At 34.9% G+C, this 18,113-nt stretch overlaps 1 protein-coding gene across 1 annotated transcript in view; it reads right to left on the bottom strand.

The window, feature by feature from the left end:
• The window catches only part of ST8SIA4 (ST8 alpha-N-acetyl-neuraminide alpha-2,8-sialyltransferase 4), a 147,634-nt gene that overhangs the window by 45,679 nt on the left and 83,842 nt on the right, over positions 1 to 18,113 (bottom strand). The window contains exon 4 of the mRNA XM_072597371.1: positions 11,926 to 12,219. Coding sequence (XP_072453472.1) covers positions 11,926 to 12,219 — 294 coding nt within the window. The remainder of the gene's footprint in view (positions 1 to 11,925; positions 12,220 to 18,113) is intronic.

Raw genomic sequence — 18,113 nt, forward strand, 5'->3', positions numbered from 1 at the left:
AAGGTTCATTTTAACTTTATATTTCTCACAGAAGTATCACCAGAAACAGCACAGTTAAGGAATCTGTTTGGAAATCCCACAAAGCGACACTAATAATAGAGCTGGGGATACAGAGGTTGGTGACAAATTTCTGAGGTAGTCTATTCACCGTGAGTTTCAGTGTTGGGAATCAAGTAAAATCATTTTCTAACTCTCCAGAGATAAAGGCCACATGTGCCCCTGGCTTTGTAGACTAAAATGAAGCTTGTCATATTGAAACAATGATAATATTCTGTACAAAGGTCTCATACAACTATATCTGATTGTAAAAACTTCCCTGTCCTCCTCAGGACTTTCATCAAGGCAGTGGTAAACAGAATAAAACTAAACTTTTGTTTCCACATAGAATCAATGAAAGACAAAGTGAGGAAGAAGCTTAACAGTATCTGGGCTAATTCTGTCTGTTCTCTTTTCCAGACCATTTCCTCTCATTTCCCTAGTGTGGCACAGTATAGTGAGAGCTGGTTTCCAAGCTAGGACAGGAAAACCTGCATGCAAGTCCTCCTTTTGATACCTACTACCTGTTTGATTCTGGACAAGTGGTGTTCGGGAAAACTTTCTGAGACTAGAAGATGCAGAGGTTGTTAACCTTCATTGCTGGGGGAAATTCCTTTCTAGGAGCACAGTATAGCAATAAATCAGAGATATGGTCCCTATAACCTTCTCTCTTCCCAGTCACATAGTCCTTCAAAATTCATTAACATACTTGGCCAGGAAGGTCATTTTCTCAGTATACTAAGTAAAAGTCGGGAGATCCAGAAGATAATTAGAGAAATGAGGAGTCAGGAGAAATAGACATAGGTTAATGAAGCAAAAATTCCTTTGAAAATATATTTCTTACCATTAGCAAGAGTTCATTTGAGTTACTTCACTTTACAGTTATGGAACAATTCCTTCTAGATTCCTCATATCAATTCCCAGTCTATTCTGGAATTTGAATATTTTTTGTACATGCCTACCAGCATCTTCTAAGATAGAATGCAGGATTTAAAAGGAGGTACTCCCTGAACTTGGAAGGGAAAGCAGAAAATTTAGTTGCTGTTTGGGAATTATTCAAAAAGAACCATGTACAGAATATATGTGAGCTATGAAAGCAATTGAACTTATATCCACTGAATTTTTAGTGTAATCATGTGACAGAAATATCTGATTCAACAAAAATTTTTTTCCTGGAAAATTTCTGCTTTCTTATAATTCTGAAAAAGAAATGCCATGCCCTGCACATTACAAAGATGCTTGCATGAAACATATTATGTGTTGATATATTTGCTTCAAAAGTATACAGTTGATTAACTTTGTACTTGAAAACATTTCTGCCTTAGGCATATGTTCCAAATTTAGGGGGAGATGGAATGAAAAGAAGATTTTTTAGCTGAACATCCTGAAAAATGTTTTCAGCAATCATTCTCTGGAAAACTAACTTTTATTAATGTTAATAGATTATCTGACTTGAGCATCAATAAACTCTACCATTTGTTGGGCTTCATTGATCTTTAGATCAATTAACAGTTTATTTTTAAGCACTGGAAAATATAGAGAAGTTTGGGTTAGCATCTTCAATTCTTAATTATTATCATTATTGTTTTAAAGTTCTGCCTTTAATATTTACAAAGGGCATACATTTTTTCAAGTAATGTTGTCAAAATATGTGGGTCACAGAATGAATGACCTGTCACATTGTGACTGTTGCACATGAAATTCTAAATCAATTTCCTGTAAAATTTTCTGAGTACTTTAGTACAAGGAGTAAATGCAAGAAAAGAATTTTAACTGAAATCAATAATTTTAAACATATCACATTAGAGAAATAAAAGGATAAAACTTAAGAACAAGTTACTTCTAATTGCAATATTACAGATAGGGCATATTATGTATTTTTGGTCATTTCAGAGTAAGCTAAAGGTAATTATTAAATCATTTCCAAAACTATGATCTTTATACAAAATTTGCTATAATTCTGGCACAGATGCCCTCACATTATTGAGTAATTTTCATAATCATTATTCTAAGACTCTATTGTGGTACACTATAATCCTAATTTAATTTCAGCAAATTTTACTGAACTGTTATGGAATGAAGTCCAAGTATATTTTTTTCTTTACTGTCCTTGGAAAGAAGTCCATAGGAAATAGAACCGTCAACATTCCTACTCCTTTTTCCCCATTAGAAAGGGTAGAGAAATACTAAAACTGTGAATAATGGTTTCTATAATAGTGTGCTTTAAAATAAGTAAAATGGAGAAAATAATACAAGCATTATAAAATATACCCTCAGTAGTTGGACAATGTTGTATTCTGTAATGGAAATTTATACTCTCTGAAATTAAACCCTTTAAGTATTTCTTTATGTTTAGTGAATGGTCACCATAAAGTAGTCACTGATGGTAAAATTTGTCCCTGGAAAATATTTCTCATTACTAAAAACAGACCAGGAACTATGAGTATGTTGGAGTAGGAGAATGGAGTACAATGGAAATGTTCACTCCATAAACTGTTCTCATAAACTATCCTGACTTTTAGCAGACCTTCTTTGTTCTCCTTTAATCTAAGAAGCCAACTTAAAACTTAATGTGGTAGACAGAGGTTGTGTTCAACACCATGATAAAATATACTAGAGTCAGGGTAGACCAGGGTGGTGCCAGGCACTCCCACTAGCTGGCAGTAAACATCATGAATGACGGTAAAACCCGAGGCTTTACATCTTTATAAAGAACCATGGTGTGAATCAAAATAGTGTCAGGCTTAATCAAACCTTATGAAGTAGATTAAATTTATATTCTATACCCAATTAGACTTTTCTTTTTTTTTCCTTTCTCTAGTCTCTTACTCTTTCTCCAAAATTTCTTATTTCTTAGTTTCCTTAGTAACTCTATGTTCTTTTCTTCTTTCCTAAATGCAAGCTAGCTCTGAGGTAAGTATCCAACATCAGTCACTTATACCCCACTTTTTAGAAGGGGCAGGCTGGACAGGGAGTATTTGACTTTTGATATTTATTGATGTAGGGAATTTCTGGTAGGAAAACTTCCCTCTATAAATACAGGTTCGTTGGCAGCAGCTCTACATGGCAGCCCTGCCTCACTCAAAACAAAGTCAAGTGGAAGTCATGTCATCATTTCTCTGACGTCATGGTCTTCTTGGGCAAAAAGGACAAACACAACAGCCGCCACCTATAGTCTCAGGAAGATGGAACATGTTCCTTCTTGCAATGGAGTTATCATTATCATTATTATTTTAAACGGTTATCTCTAAATATGTCATATATTTCAGGTCTCAAATAGCAGATAAGAGAAGGCATTTTTTTTTTGGAAGGAGGGGTTCTTGTAGTTTTATCTGCTCATAAATCTAACTCTAGGGGCAGCTAGGTGGTACAGTGGATGGAGCAGGAGTCAGGAGGACCTGAGTTCAAATCTCACCTCAAACACTTGATACTCACTAGCTGTGTGACCTTGGGCAAATCACTTAACCCCAATTGACTCCTCCTGGGTCATCTCCAGTCATCCTGATGAATATCTGGTTACTGGATCCAGATGGCTCAGGAGAAGTGAGGCTGTTGACCTGCACAGCCCTCCCTCACTCAAAACAAAGTCAAGTGCAAGGCATGTCATTATTTCTCTGATGGCATGGTCTTCTTCAGCAACCAAGGATGAACACATACATACACACACACACACACACACACACACACACACACACACAAATCTAACTCTGAATAACAAGGACATGGTTCTCCTAACAAGAGAATCTTCCCTCTTAATGAAGCCAGAGTGAAAAATGCATATGCAGGTAAACAGCTGAACTCCCAGTTCAAGAAAATATAACTCCTAGTATAAAAGAGATATAAAAGCAGGAGTACATACATAAAAAGTTGAACACTGATTTAACTTAGTTGTAATTACTATGGTGCTTTTGTTAGTAAAGTTGAGATAGACAGACAGAGAGAACTTCAGTATAGGTTCATAGTTACTTCTAGGACCATAGGTTTCCCTTTTCTCTTTTCTTAATGCATGTTCTGTTCTTTTATATCAAACATTTGCTCAGAATGCAAAAACAAAAAAATCATCTTATTTTTCTCTTTATAAAAGTATATCTTTATGTATTATAAAAATATAATTAATCAATATTAGTTTGCTAGGCATCCATAAGTCAGGAGGAGGGAAGGAAGAGGAGAAAGCATAAATTTACCACCAGGTACCAGTAACAGCAGCAGGGAAGGGAAAAACCTGAAAACCTTTTTTAGGTAAATTGCTCTTTAACTGGATCAATGAGCCATATAAAGTTCTCACTATTCAAGATTATATTCAGTTTGAAATGACAAGTCCATTCATTTGCCATCAGCTACTGTCACCCCTCACCCCTGCCATACATACACACATATGCACACACATGCATGCATGCACACACACACACCACACGCACACACACACACATACACACACACACACACACACAAACTCCTTTGGCTTTCTCTCTATGGGGCTTAAAAGTTAGTTTCCCTCTTTCAACAGGTTTCTTTTAGTCTCTCCTTGTAGTTGAGAAAAAATCGTATCATTCCCTTTGCCAACAAGGGGCTACATTATGAGCTTGAGGGATGCTAAAACATATCAGACATTTCTAGTTAATGGATATTGAACAGATACTGCTTTGAGGAGTTAAGAATTGTTCTCTAGAAAACCCAGCTAAAATGCAAATACCTTATCAAGATACAATAAGTATATCATGGTAACTGAGAACACAGTAATGTCATATGATGAGTTGATATTCTTGTCAAAGAAACAAGTTTGAACCCCTAAAAAGGAAAAAAAAAGCATTATTTCTTGAAAGAAATCTTTCTTTTTTTTAATCTTGTCTTTTCTCTACTTGGCGTGGCTGTAGTCCTAAAATCTTTCCTCTGTAAAGTCCTATTCTGATGATGAACACAAGTTCTGCAGATTCTACTATGCTGAATAGGCTCTGAGTCAGGTTCTGGTAACACATTCACATTTATTATATAGGTTCAATTAATTTGTTGCATGCTACAGTTATATTGGCTTTTAAAATTTTTCAAGATTGATTTTGTCAGGAAGCAGTAAAATGTCACTTGCATACACAATCTTGAAAACTTTTCTCTCCCTCTCACATTCTAGGTCAAAGAGGATACTGAAATAGTAAATTTAATATTAGACATTATTATTTTATAAAAATACGTAGAATTTTTGTTTATAACAGTAATCTAAATTTAATCACTCATTCTTGAATCTAGAAGACTGAATTGTTTACAGGCATCAGGAAATCCTTAAATGGAGACCAAGTAAATTAAAAGCAACAGGAAAATGCTGCATGATAAATTTCCTGACATCCACTGTAGCCAGGAACTAGAAAGTTTATTGAGAGCTTCTAAGGAATTTTCTGTCAGAAAATACTTTAAAAAAATGTTTGGTTTCATTTACATGGAACTTAAACATGGCTTGACCTAATGGTCTAAGGAGAGGCCAGTGGAGGTAAACATCTAACTGGTGAGTCTGGTACAGTTCAAGTTCTAGGCTCACTTTCTGGGAAAACAAGATATTTTCACCAAGAGGGTCTAAAAACCCCAGAGGGTTGCTGATTGTGTTTCATTTCAAGGTTCTAGAGTTAAGCTAAGGGGCTGGGAGTTTCTCCAGTATTGTTGCTCATAAGCCCCTGTTTTGTACTGTATAATGATTATCAACTAGTCTGCTAGAATTAATTACTTTTAAGAAACAATATTTACTAAGATGGAATAATGACAACAGTTGGTATTCAGAAAATGGCATCATACTCTCTCCTAAGTCCATACTGAATTCAGTAAACAGGCTGCTGCTTAAAGAGTAAATGTAGCAAAGGAGCAATAGCTCCTGGTTGGATGCAAGGCGTTTGTGACCTTCGTGAAGTCCCATGAAGTTCCCTCTTGGATTTGTGAAGTTCCCTGCTGGGCTCCAAGGTCAAGACCCTTTTAGAGTCCAGAACTGTATTTTACTTCATGTATCTTATTTCTCTTCTTAGCTACCAAATAGATACATGGTTTGTTACTAGCACAGTGTCCCCAATGACAAGTCTCTCGGCTTACCCCACCCCTCACTCTCATGCTGCACAAGAAGTCAGCAATCAACAATATTTTACTCCTAAATAACTGCTGGAATATGTCTGGCAGAATCTTATTCTCTGACACAGACACACACACACACACACACACACACACACACACACACACACACACACACATAAAAGGTATTCAATGGTTGTAAGCAATTCATTCCTTTCAAACTTAAGTAGATTGATTTCACCTAATTTATGCCTTTGATTGTTTGATGGATTGATTGATCCAAATCATCCAGAGGCAGCCCGAATTTGCTAACACCTATCTTATGCCACTGATTGATTGATTCCACAACTCAATCAAATTGGTGTTTTCAGCTGATAAAAGTTAGAAGGGCATAGGACATCTTGAGAGGTACCTTGACTGGAGTTGAGGTGTGGAACACTCTCTTACATTGGTAAAATAAAACATCTTAATATAGACAGTCACAAATCATAGTCTCTGAATACGTGTCCTCCTTTTGGCCTATGGACATGTGAAATTCTAGTTTGTACTTCTAGGGGTTCTGAAAGAGATGATCAGAAGCTACTTGGATGTGCCACTTTCAGCCCCAAATCAGGGACAATTATGTAATCAGAAACTATCTTTTGGGAGTGTTATAAGCAATCTGACTTCTATTTCTTTAAAAAATAATCTCCCTACTTGTCACTTCTTTTCTCTCTCCCGCTTTTCCCCTTTTTGACTTTAAAAGCTTCAGTATTCAGTATTTACTACACGAAGTTCGGGTTAAGTTAACTTTCACATCCCTTTTCATAATACTTCCCCATTGCATGATTCAGTGAAACTAAGTTATAGAGTAACTGTGCTACTTAGAATATCAGGAAGCTAAGCTAATAGTGCAGTTTCTTCTAACAAGTTTGTATTGGGAACATGTTAATATACAAATGCCAGAGAAATCAATTCTGATTTTCACTTTCTCTGATGGACTCTGAATTTAAAATAATTGCTAGCGAGGGCTGGGGAGAGAGGAAAGAAATGCAGGATCAAGGAAAATTTGGTGAAAGTTAACAGGGAAGACTGTGAGGACAATAACAGCAGAAGAATAGAAATCACAAGAGATCAAGACGAGAAAATGGTAGTAAGGGTCTGGGCATTCACTTTGTCTCTATGTGAATCAAATAAAACTGAATAAATGAAAGAATAAGAAGAAGCCCAGTAATGCTGTTGGTTTATTTTTTTCTTTTTTCTGTTAAAGAAGAGGATCAAAGAAGAGACAGAATTTTGTGATAAGAGAATTTTAGTGCTCCTTTGGTAGCTGAAGCCTTTCTGAAATTAGCTCAGAAGGTTAGTGAAGGTGATTAATTGGTTAATGACAGGAAAATTTCTGGCTCAGCTTATCACCACTCCTCCCTGGCCTCCACTTATTTACACACTGTAGTTATCTGGTTAGTTCCTGAGATGTTTGCAAAATTCCAGCTTGAGATATCGGGTGAATTACCTTTTATTGGTTGGCGGGTTTATTATTTTACCTGAAGTAGGTCTTCCATTCTTCTATTGGTTCTTTGATGTATAAATATTTGCCTTCATAAAACTTTCAATTGTCTCTATCCTGAATGGACCTCACATAGCATTTTTGTTGTCCCTATATTTGCTTTCAAAACTTTTAACTTTAGCAGCTCCAATTAGAATCTTAAATATCTCTTCCCATTTCATTTAATATGACTGCGGAAAGTTTCACTACATTAAAAAGCTGTAAGAATTATGGTGACTTGTGACTGATAGTCTTATGAAAAGAGAAATTTAAAACATACAACAACTTCCTACGAATGGTAGTTTAGAGTTAGAAACAATTATACTGCTCAGAACTTGAGTTTAAATAATGAATTCTGATAATATGAAAGCTTCTGAGATGAGACCCCAAGGCTAAAAAGATGGCTCTGTGTGTGTGTGTGTGTGTGTGTGTGTGTGTGTGTTTAAAGAGAAGTTATTTGCGATGACTTTCTTAATTACTTGAGCTTACTATACAGTACTAATTAAAAAAAGGCATTCTGACTTCAGAATTGTGATTATATGTGGACCGAAAATATCTGTTCTGGGATCTCCAAGACCTTCAGGAAGGAAGATCATCAAATTTTATTCATCAACAGAGGAAATGAAACTCTCTGGGTGAGGCTATTTTGTTATACTGTATTTATCACAGAGCTTGTTGATAACAAACACAAATGAGATATAAAAAGATACTCAAAGAACAAGCCTGGGGGAACTTTAACCTGGCTTTAAAGTCCTGTTCATCTTTTGTTTCATCGGTGATTCATACTTCCTTGTTTTCTTTCTGGGGGCTTCATGCAGTTCTCTTTCAAGTAGCTAGAGTACATTATCTGTTGGAACAGTTATGTGCTGCCTTTCAGAATACTGTGTGAACAATTCTCCCTTCTATTTCCATGGTGTAAGGGAGTTCTGGGTACTTTCTTTGCTTGATTTATTTTGTACACATCGTCATCTATACTGCCTCTCGAGCTATATCTTACACTGGGCTACTGCAAAGAACTTCCTCGATCAGCTGGCTCATAAAGGGGAAGCAGTAGCTCTCCCAACACAATGGCAACAAACTGAGGGGCCACCTGTGGAGCTGGAAGAGCGGTGAGATCCAGCTTCAGCTCAACAATATTCCAAACGACTAACATAAGAAGTACAATATTGGCTTCCCCAGGGGAGAGTTTTAGAAGTATCACTCTTTGGAACAAGCCTCTCAGGACTCCATGAAGCAGCTTAGATTCACATTGGGTTTGGAAGAAAAGTGAATGGAATAAAAATAAATTTAGTGCTGTGATGCACTAATTATTTTCTAAATGGCTTTGCCACCGTGTGCAAAATTTGAGAGAAAAGCTCTTATTGAATCCATTTGCACTAGAGATCAGAGGTGGCTTTGCCTTTGTTCCAAAGCATTACTGGATGTAATCTTAGTAATCATACAAAACTTTGCATAGCCTTCCAATATGCCTAACTAGCTCAGATTCCATGCTATTTTTCTTTTCATTTTATCAGTGGTAGGAATGCCCTGGGAAACAAGAATATGAGTTGAAGATATATTTAGCTCTAAACTAGATCAACCTCATCATTTATCATTAGTTTCCTGCTCCAGTTAGATAATGTTCAGTATTTTACAAGATTTTCTTTAGAATGTATAAAAATAGATTCATCTACGTCTAAAACTAATGGAACTACAAGATAGGTGTATGGGAGGGGAAAGATGGGGAGAAAATTTGGAACTTAAAATCTTGTGGAAGTGAATATTGAAAACTGAAAATAGATTAATTAATAAAAAGAAAAAAAAAGATGAGCTGAGTTCAGATCTGGCCTCAGACACTTAGTGGCTTTGGGACTCTGGGAAAGTAACTTAACCTCTGTTTGCTTCAGTTTCCTCAACCAAATATGGTGATATTATTAGCACTTACCTCCCAGGGCTGTTGTGAGGTTCAAGTGAGATAATATTTGTAAAATATGGTGCCTGGAACATAATAGGTTCTTAACACAAGTTTCTTTCCTTTCTTCCCATCTCTAAAATGGAGTAATAATTTAACCTGTGGGATTATGAATTTAGGGGTTAAGTAGTCTAATCCTATCAAGCTACAGGTGAAGAAACTAAGGCCCAGAAAAGTGAAATGATTTTGTTCAAGGTCATATACATAACTAGGACTTGAATCCAGTTTGACAGACTTTGCAGAGATAGAGAGCATCGTCTTCTACTGCACCACAAAGCCTCTAAACAAGTTATTATGCCATTATGTTTGGAAAATATTCTACGCATATCACTTCAAACATTGAATGTAGGAGTATGTACAAATGTATACATCCCAGCTTCCAGCAATGCAAGAGGGGTAGGTAGTGGGGGAAAAGGATTAAGAAAACTTTTGCTGACTGAATGAAGGTATCTTTGCACTAAACCTCCCAGAATCCTGTGTATCACCTCTGCAATATGGACACATTATATATGTACTTGGATATCAGTTATTACTACTCTTCAGGTGAGCATCATTTTTTATATAATAACTGCTATTATATGGGCAATGTGTGCTTGCAGCTTGTGTAATATTAAAAAGCAATGGAAAATTCATGAGCCTATGTTGGAGGGGGGACCTTCGGCCTCCAGGACACATATGGCTTTCTAGGTCATTGGGTCAGGCCTTTTGACTGAATCCAAGTTTTACCGAACAAATCCTTTCACTGAGGGAATTTTTCTTCTGTATTCAATCAAAGGGCTGCACTTGAGAATCTAGAGGGCCTAGAGAACTTTTGTGACCTCAAAACTGCAGGTTCCTCACATCGAGAGAGCAAGAGAGATGGCTATCATTGTGGGAATATGAAATCCATGCTCCAACATGCTTCTCCATCTGTATTTGTTTTCATTTGTGTTATGCAGTGGTTGTTAAATTTTTCTATGTCATGGAACCCTGAAGCAAGTTGGCAAAGCCTATGAACTACTTCTCAAAATGTTTCAAATACATTTAATGCATAAGATTACAATGGAAACTAATCATACCGAAACAGTTATGAAAATAAATAGTTTTAAAAATTATTCGACCCCAGGTTAAGAACCTCTAAAATTTAAAGACAATACCTAGAATGAGCAAACTTCCTCACAAAATGGTTTTAAGGATTAACAAGTTAATGTACAGAATGCACTTACTTTCCAAACCTTATGATGTTTAAAAAATATCAGTATTACTCTCCATGTGATTATATAATTTTTATATAACAAATTGTATTACTTGGGTAATGTGTTAAGAAACCATATGTGGTTATTATTTCTCTTTCATACATACTTTCTCTTCCTTAATTTATACCTCACTTTACTATTTAAACAGAGAATAAGTACTTTATCAATCAAATGTGCACTCAAAAAATAACGCTGAGAGACATTCACTCCTACGGGGAAATTTTCAAAGGTCTATAACAAGGGACAGCTTGAATTCTTGAAGAACAGAGAAATTAAAAAACAAACCAACTTATACACAATTCTAACTGCAGCTTATGAATGGCTATTCTTTGATAGTCAAATAGATATCACAAGAGTTGTTTAATCATAAATTACTCAACTCCTGTGGTTGGAAAACCATCTCAACATTTAGGGTCTGGGTCTAGTTGTTAGATATGTGTTTAAGCTACCACTGGAGTTCAAGTAAAACTGAGTTAGATCCTTTGTGCCACTTCTTAATGAGAATTTTCTCTCTGTCTCTCTCTGTCTCTGTCTCTCTCTGTTTCTCTGTCTCTCTCTCTCTCTCCTATTTTTTTTTTATCCTTAATGAAAGGAAATGTTGGTTTAATTCATGAGGAGAGCATCTGTGACTTTCGGGAAGAAGCATTAAGGATTATTAGCTCAGCCAGACTTCTCTCTCACTGGTAGGCTTATTTCTACAGATGGGACTTAATTGCTCTTTAAATATGCCTAGCACTTATGTCTCTACAATATTGCCCACTAGCCATTTGGCACTTCTGCTATCTTTTTCCGTACTTAAAACTCATCAATTATGTTGTGAATTTTTTGTTGCTGTTGGTGTTCATCTAGTCTTAGCTGGTCATAGGAAAACAATATAATCTATACTTTGTTCCTGAGGCAGGATAAAGGAAGTTCTAAAATTTAAGCACTTACTATCAATGAAAAAGGGTAAATAAGGGGATACATATTTATAACCAACCCAAGTCTTAATTCATGAAAAGAACAATCTTATTATAAAAATACTAGAAGTATAAAGTCTATTTGAAAGTTTACTGAGGCTGTTTTCCATCTAGGGAAAATTTTAAGTTATGAGTTCCATTGTGTCAAGGACAGACCAGTCTTTTCCAGACACTTACCCTCTGACAGCATGAATAAGTCTCAGTGATGGATAGGCAGTTCGCACTTTCAATTTATTCTTAAGGATTAATGCATTAACCCACTCCACATGCTTCTCTCCTCCTTTGACCATGAAAGCAGGGATCCAAAGGACACTGTCATTCAGCATAGATAGTCTATGCACAAATTTTTCTCTGTCACTCTCATTCCGAAAGCCTCCAAATGCTCTTTGTACAACTGATGGATTCATGGTAATAAAATCAGATTTAGTTCCCACATCTGCAGCAAACTCCACCACAGGAGCTAGATTGCACCTGAAGAGGAAGAAATTAATGGACAAATGAAAAATAAATATGAAACATTCACTCATATAAGGGTGTGCATGAAAAAAAGAGCTGGAAATGAACATACAAAGATGTTTCATACCAGGTGAAGAAAAAAATACCAATGGTACACAGCATGATATTACACAGTGTTTTAATAAACCTCAAGCACATCATTTACTTTTCCAAAGGTCCTAAAGATGACTAGCTAAGTAGTATTTTAAAAATTAGCTTCTTAAATGAGAATCTGTATCCAGAAAACAACTATTAAAAATGCCACTCATTACTTTCATTGAGCTTACTATCTAGTGACACTTTTGATTCATGCATTATCAAAACCTTAACGCCTATCATCATTTGAGCTGTAAGATCTTAAACCATTAAAGACTCTTTTGTCATTTTTAGAATATAGACAACCTGAATTAAATGCTATACTATATGAAATAAACAATGTCAGTATTCCTTCCCAAGTCAGTCAAGTTATACAATTTATATAAAAATACCTTTAAGAAAATAATTTTGTACAACTACAGTTTAAGGGGGAAAAGTAGTTTCAAGCAACACTGTTTTCATATTAATCCACAAAAGTCTTCTATAAGCCTGGTGTGGCAGATATGGAGAAGGTGGGGGAAATGAGATAAACTAGAGATATCAATAATATATATTGCTTTGAGATTTTAAGTAACAGGGGATTTTTAATAGCACACACCTTTAGGGCACCTTATTTATCAAAGACCTAAGCTGGGACCTGCTATTTGGTTGATAACACTTACAAGAAAAGAAACATCAATACATAGCTTGAAAGTGTTATTTCAGAGAACTGAAATAACTGATCCTGGAACAGAAACTCTTGGTGGATGAGATTTAAATCACAGTCAGTTGATTATGAAATGTAAAATAGTTTAAAGCAACTTTTCTTTTAGAAAAAAAATGCAACTCCTCTAATATAAAGTATGTGTGTGTGTGTGTGTGTGTATAGATATATATATATGTTATTTTTAGAGTGGTAAATGCAATAATATGATTGCCCTTTCCAATTTTTGAAGTATTTCTGCATATTAAGATCTCTAGCTCATTTTTTTCTTGCAGATTTCTTTGCAATAAATGCATTTTCAAAACACTTAAATTTCAATTAAAAAGTGAGGTGTATACTGGGATGATAAATATTTGAATATAAAATGTGTCTTTTTCAAGTTAATTAATCCTCTGTCATAACTTTTTTTTAAATCTGTATACAAGAAAGGCAAAATTAATTTCCCATTCTTCCTTTCACATCTAAATAAGCAAAGAAAAATTATGATATCCAGTCACAGACACTGAAATGTTATTATGCATTTCCTCTCTCTCTGTCTGCATACATACATACATACATGTATATGTATATGTCTGTGTGTCATTTATTTAGCATAACTTCAGCCCTCTTGCTTCCATGAATTTTATATTTTGCTCTACCAAACCCTCACCTATATTTCAGTTTCTCACTACAGGTTCAATCTGGCAAAAAGAAAGGTACTGGAAAAGAATAGTCTACCACTGGCAGCGACTTTATTTCTCTGAATAATGAGTAAAAAGAGAATTCTTAGATAATCAGGAAAAAATGTCAAAGCCTGATCCAAGTTCATTATTTCAGGTGCTTAGGGAAATCTCACATCATTATAAATACTACTTCCACTGAGAACAAAAAGAATTAGAAAACTTGCTAACATTTTGGTTATGTGCATATGTCAGTAAAACATCCCTTTGCCTTCTTTCTGTTTTAATAGAAATTCAGTAATTCCATTTCACAAACTTTCCACTCTGGAAACAGTATTTGTTTCTTCACTTCCTCTGTAACTGTAGAAAGGGTCAACAAATCTAAGCTTCCATGTTTATCATTCACTTTGCCATAATCCATCCATTTACTTCTTGATAAACATTATTTCGCTGTTTCATATTTCAAAGTTCTTTGCATTTTATTTTTGTTTATTTGCCTCCAAAAGCTCAATAACATTGTTGATTTAATGTGGAAATATCTCTGAAAAGTAGGCAAAGAATCCAAATATTTAGGACTGTGAGACTTTAAAATGAAGGTTCTATACTGGAAAACATTAAATAAACTAATATTTTCTTGAAAGTAGAGACCACATAATATACTGGAAAGACCACTGAATTGCAAGTTGGTCTGCCAGGAATTAGCTGTATGACTTTGGCCAAGTCATTTTATCACTTAGCTTGAGCTTTTTTTTTTTTTTTTAATCTTTAAAATGATATCCTATGAGTCAATGATGGAAAATAAATGTGACTGAGATACTTCATTGATTGAGGTGAGGGCTTAGACATTAAACTGATTTTATTCTCAGACAACATCTAGCATCTGTCCTCCACTGCCTTCACCTCCAAAAAGGCCTTTCATCAATTAAGATGCATTATTAAGTTCCTATATATGCAGAAAATAAGCTGGACATTGTGAGGGATAAGACAACAGACTAAGATATCCTCTTGTTATTGCTGAGTTGTTTTTCAATCATGTCCAACTCTTTGTGATCCCATTTGGGGTTTTCTTGGCAAAGATACTGGAGTAATTTCTTACAGATGGGAAACTAAGGCAAACACAGTTAAGTGACTTGCCCAGGGTCACACAGCTAGTAAGTGTCTGAGGCCAGATTTGAACTCACAAAGAACGGTCTTTCTGCCTCCAGGCCTGGCTGACCCTAAGATATTCTTTCAATGCTTAAATAGTTAACACTGAGAAGACATACCTAGGACTCAGAAGAAATTAATATTTAGCTGTTAATGCTATTTGGTAATATGCAAAAGTAATTCCAAGGAAGCTATGTATACTTCATGAAGAAAATTTGATAAAGCCTGAATTGTAGGATTTGAATAGGTAGAGGGAAGATATCCTAAGTTAAGAAAATGGTATGAACAGTGGCACAATCACCATGTGTATGATAAAAGCTAGAAAGAATTATTATCATGAATGTTTGTTAATATTTTACTATTAAAAACCTGGAAGTTTTGAGTATTTTCTTTGACTTTAAAATTTAAGGTCACATCAACATATGCCCCCGAATTACTGATTCTATGGTAGAGTCAAGTTTTTCAGTCATAATAATAGTTAGTTGACTGGCACACAATTAATCAGAGCAGTCATTAAGACAGCAAAAATAACCAGACCAGCTGTGTTGCACTCCAGTGGTCTTAGTCAGGTTTGTAGCAGCAATATGGAATTGAACACAACAATCAAGGAAATGAACTGGTATGAAAGATTGTGACTGGGCTTATAATCATAAATTTCTTCTTTTTTTTCCTTGAGAGGCAGAACATTCAAATGCTGGTTGTAGTCAGCATATGCCTCAGGCACTTATGTAGGAAAGCAAATGTGCTTCAAATGTTGCCCTAAATCCCAAAAAATTAGAGTAATTTGAAAAAAATTATTTTTAATGTCCTATGCCTGGCAGTGAAGGATTCTAGACTTAGAGCAACACTTAGTGCGGTTTTATGCCAAATTCTAAACAGTCCAACTACTGTGCTTGACATACAAACATTCTCACTGTCTCACTCTGTGGGTATATGTATGCACACATGTATCTTATATATATGCATGTGTATGTATTACACACAAACTTGCACACATAAACATCTATATTTCACAAGAGAAGTGTTTATATTTTCTGCACAGTGATTGTAAATTCCCACTCAACATTCTAAATGACTAAGATCTTTTTCTTAAAATTCTCACAAGCATATATTATTCATATGAAACATGACAATATATTCAGAGCTCAGAATTATATTAGGTATTTAGGATCCTATGAGATGCTCTTGATATAAATATGAGCAAGTTGCTTAATGACACTTTGATCTTTCTTTTCCATTATTGTACATACACACACACACACACACACACACACTCACACACACCTTTATTTTTGGGGGGATTAATCCAACGATATAAAGTGAAAGAAAAAAGTGGTTTTTTGCATGCAATGGGTTTAACATCAATAGAGGTCTTCAAACAGATGAAATGTTCATTTTGTTTTTAGTGTTATAGAAGGGATCCGTGGCTTAATAGGAGTTGGATTAGAGGACCTCTAAGGTCCCTTCCAATTCTAAGATCCTATGAGTCTGTGATAAAATATAATTGTTATTTTCACTGTTATATATTTTTAACTAATAGAAGTAATTAATGTTAATTTGGTTTTATCTAAAATAAAACATAAATGAAGACTTTATTGACAGCAAGCCCAAGGCTATGAAGATTTCCTTCACAGGTTGTTGTGACAGATCTGATACTGGAATAATCAGAAAGAAGTGAAGCCCATCTGTTTATCTATTTGTAATGGAAGATGTATTTAGCTGACAACTCATTTCTGTTTGGATAACAGCAGTCACCCTTATCTGACCCATTGTCAATTTATTGGTTTCTTCCATCCCATTCAGATGCTAATGCTGTTTCTGTTACCTCTTTAAAAAGGAAAATTATGTAAATAGCTAAGTTTATTAATTTGTACAGTCCTAAAGCATTTCATAATATTGATATTCAATTTATTTAAACTTCAAACTGAATGCAAGCATTTTTAATTAATTAAAATAGGCATCACTGCATTGTGGAGATGGAGCTGGAATTTAAGCCAGAAGACCTAAGTTTAAGTCTTGCCTTTGAGAGATTCTGGCCTTATGACCTTCTGAAAGTTCACGAATAATTCTGTATAAACTAACACTATACCAATGAGAAAAGTAAAGGACAAAGTACCAATTTTACAACTAATTAGAGGAATCAGAAAAAGAATGGATGGACTCACTGAAGAATCAAATAGGAAGGATTTTAACTACAAAAAAGGACCCAAACAATCTGTAATAAACCCACTACAAAAGGAATAAATTAATCTAGTTAATAGATTAATATAATCTACTACAGATAGATGTCAATTTTATTTTCAAATTTTACTGTAGATAGAAGAGATTTTTAACAGTTCAGTCTCACTGGCATAAAAAGTAATCATGTGATTATTTTTTTTAAAATAGTGATTCAGGATTTGACTTTTTATTAAAGTAACATTTTTGTTTCTATACTTTTCACCAAAAGAACACAATCCTTTCTTAGTGAAAACATATTTTCCTATGAAAAATGCCCTTTTAAGCATCTTTTAAAATATTGCTAATATATTGTTCACATTAATCTGGTCTTAAGGTAGCTAAAGTAGTCAAAGGAATCATAATAACTTCTGAGGACAGAAATCCCTGGCGATAAGAACAAATATGGTATCAAGAAATACTTCCAACCAAGTAATGGTAAAGATCTAGTTCCTTAAAATCTCTAACTAAAAATAGCTATATTTATAGGAAAATTTAAAGACAAAAGGAGAGAGGTAGTGGAGCATAGTGGAAAGACTGCTGGCCTTGGAGTCAAGGATTTGAGTCCTAGCTCTCACAGTTAACTGAGTGACCATGGCAAGTCACTCCACCTATCGGCCTTTGTGAGATGGGATGACAATATTCAATATTTATACTACCTCTAAACCAGGATTGTTGTGAAGAAAGCATTTTTTAAACCTTAAAGTGATAAATGTGAATAACTACAAGCATCAAATGACATATGAGGTACATTCCACCACTAAGATTCTATGATTCTATAAAAGGAAGATGGGGAGAAAAGAAGAGTAAACATCATGATGACAAGAAAAGTGGAGATTTAAAGGGATAAGGGACTTGGAATAGAGCAACAAAACAATAGTGTATATCCCTGTAATGGTCAAGAGATTTTTGTGAGAGAAGAGAATGTGAGGAAATACAGAGAGAAAAGAAGGAGGACATAACAAAGGGAAGACACCTAGATATAGCAGAATCCCAGAGATACAAAACCACTAAGGTACCTTAGTTGGCTTGGAAAATATCCTACTTTA

The sequence above is a fragment of the Notamacropus eugenii genome, chromosome 3 (genome assembly GCF_028372415.1).
Source record: "Notamacropus eugenii isolate mMacEug1 chromosome 3, mMacEug1.pri_v2, whole genome shotgun sequence".
Classification (NCBI taxonomy): domain Eukaryota; kingdom Metazoa; phylum Chordata; class Mammalia; order Diprotodontia; family Macropodidae; genus Notamacropus; species Notamacropus eugenii.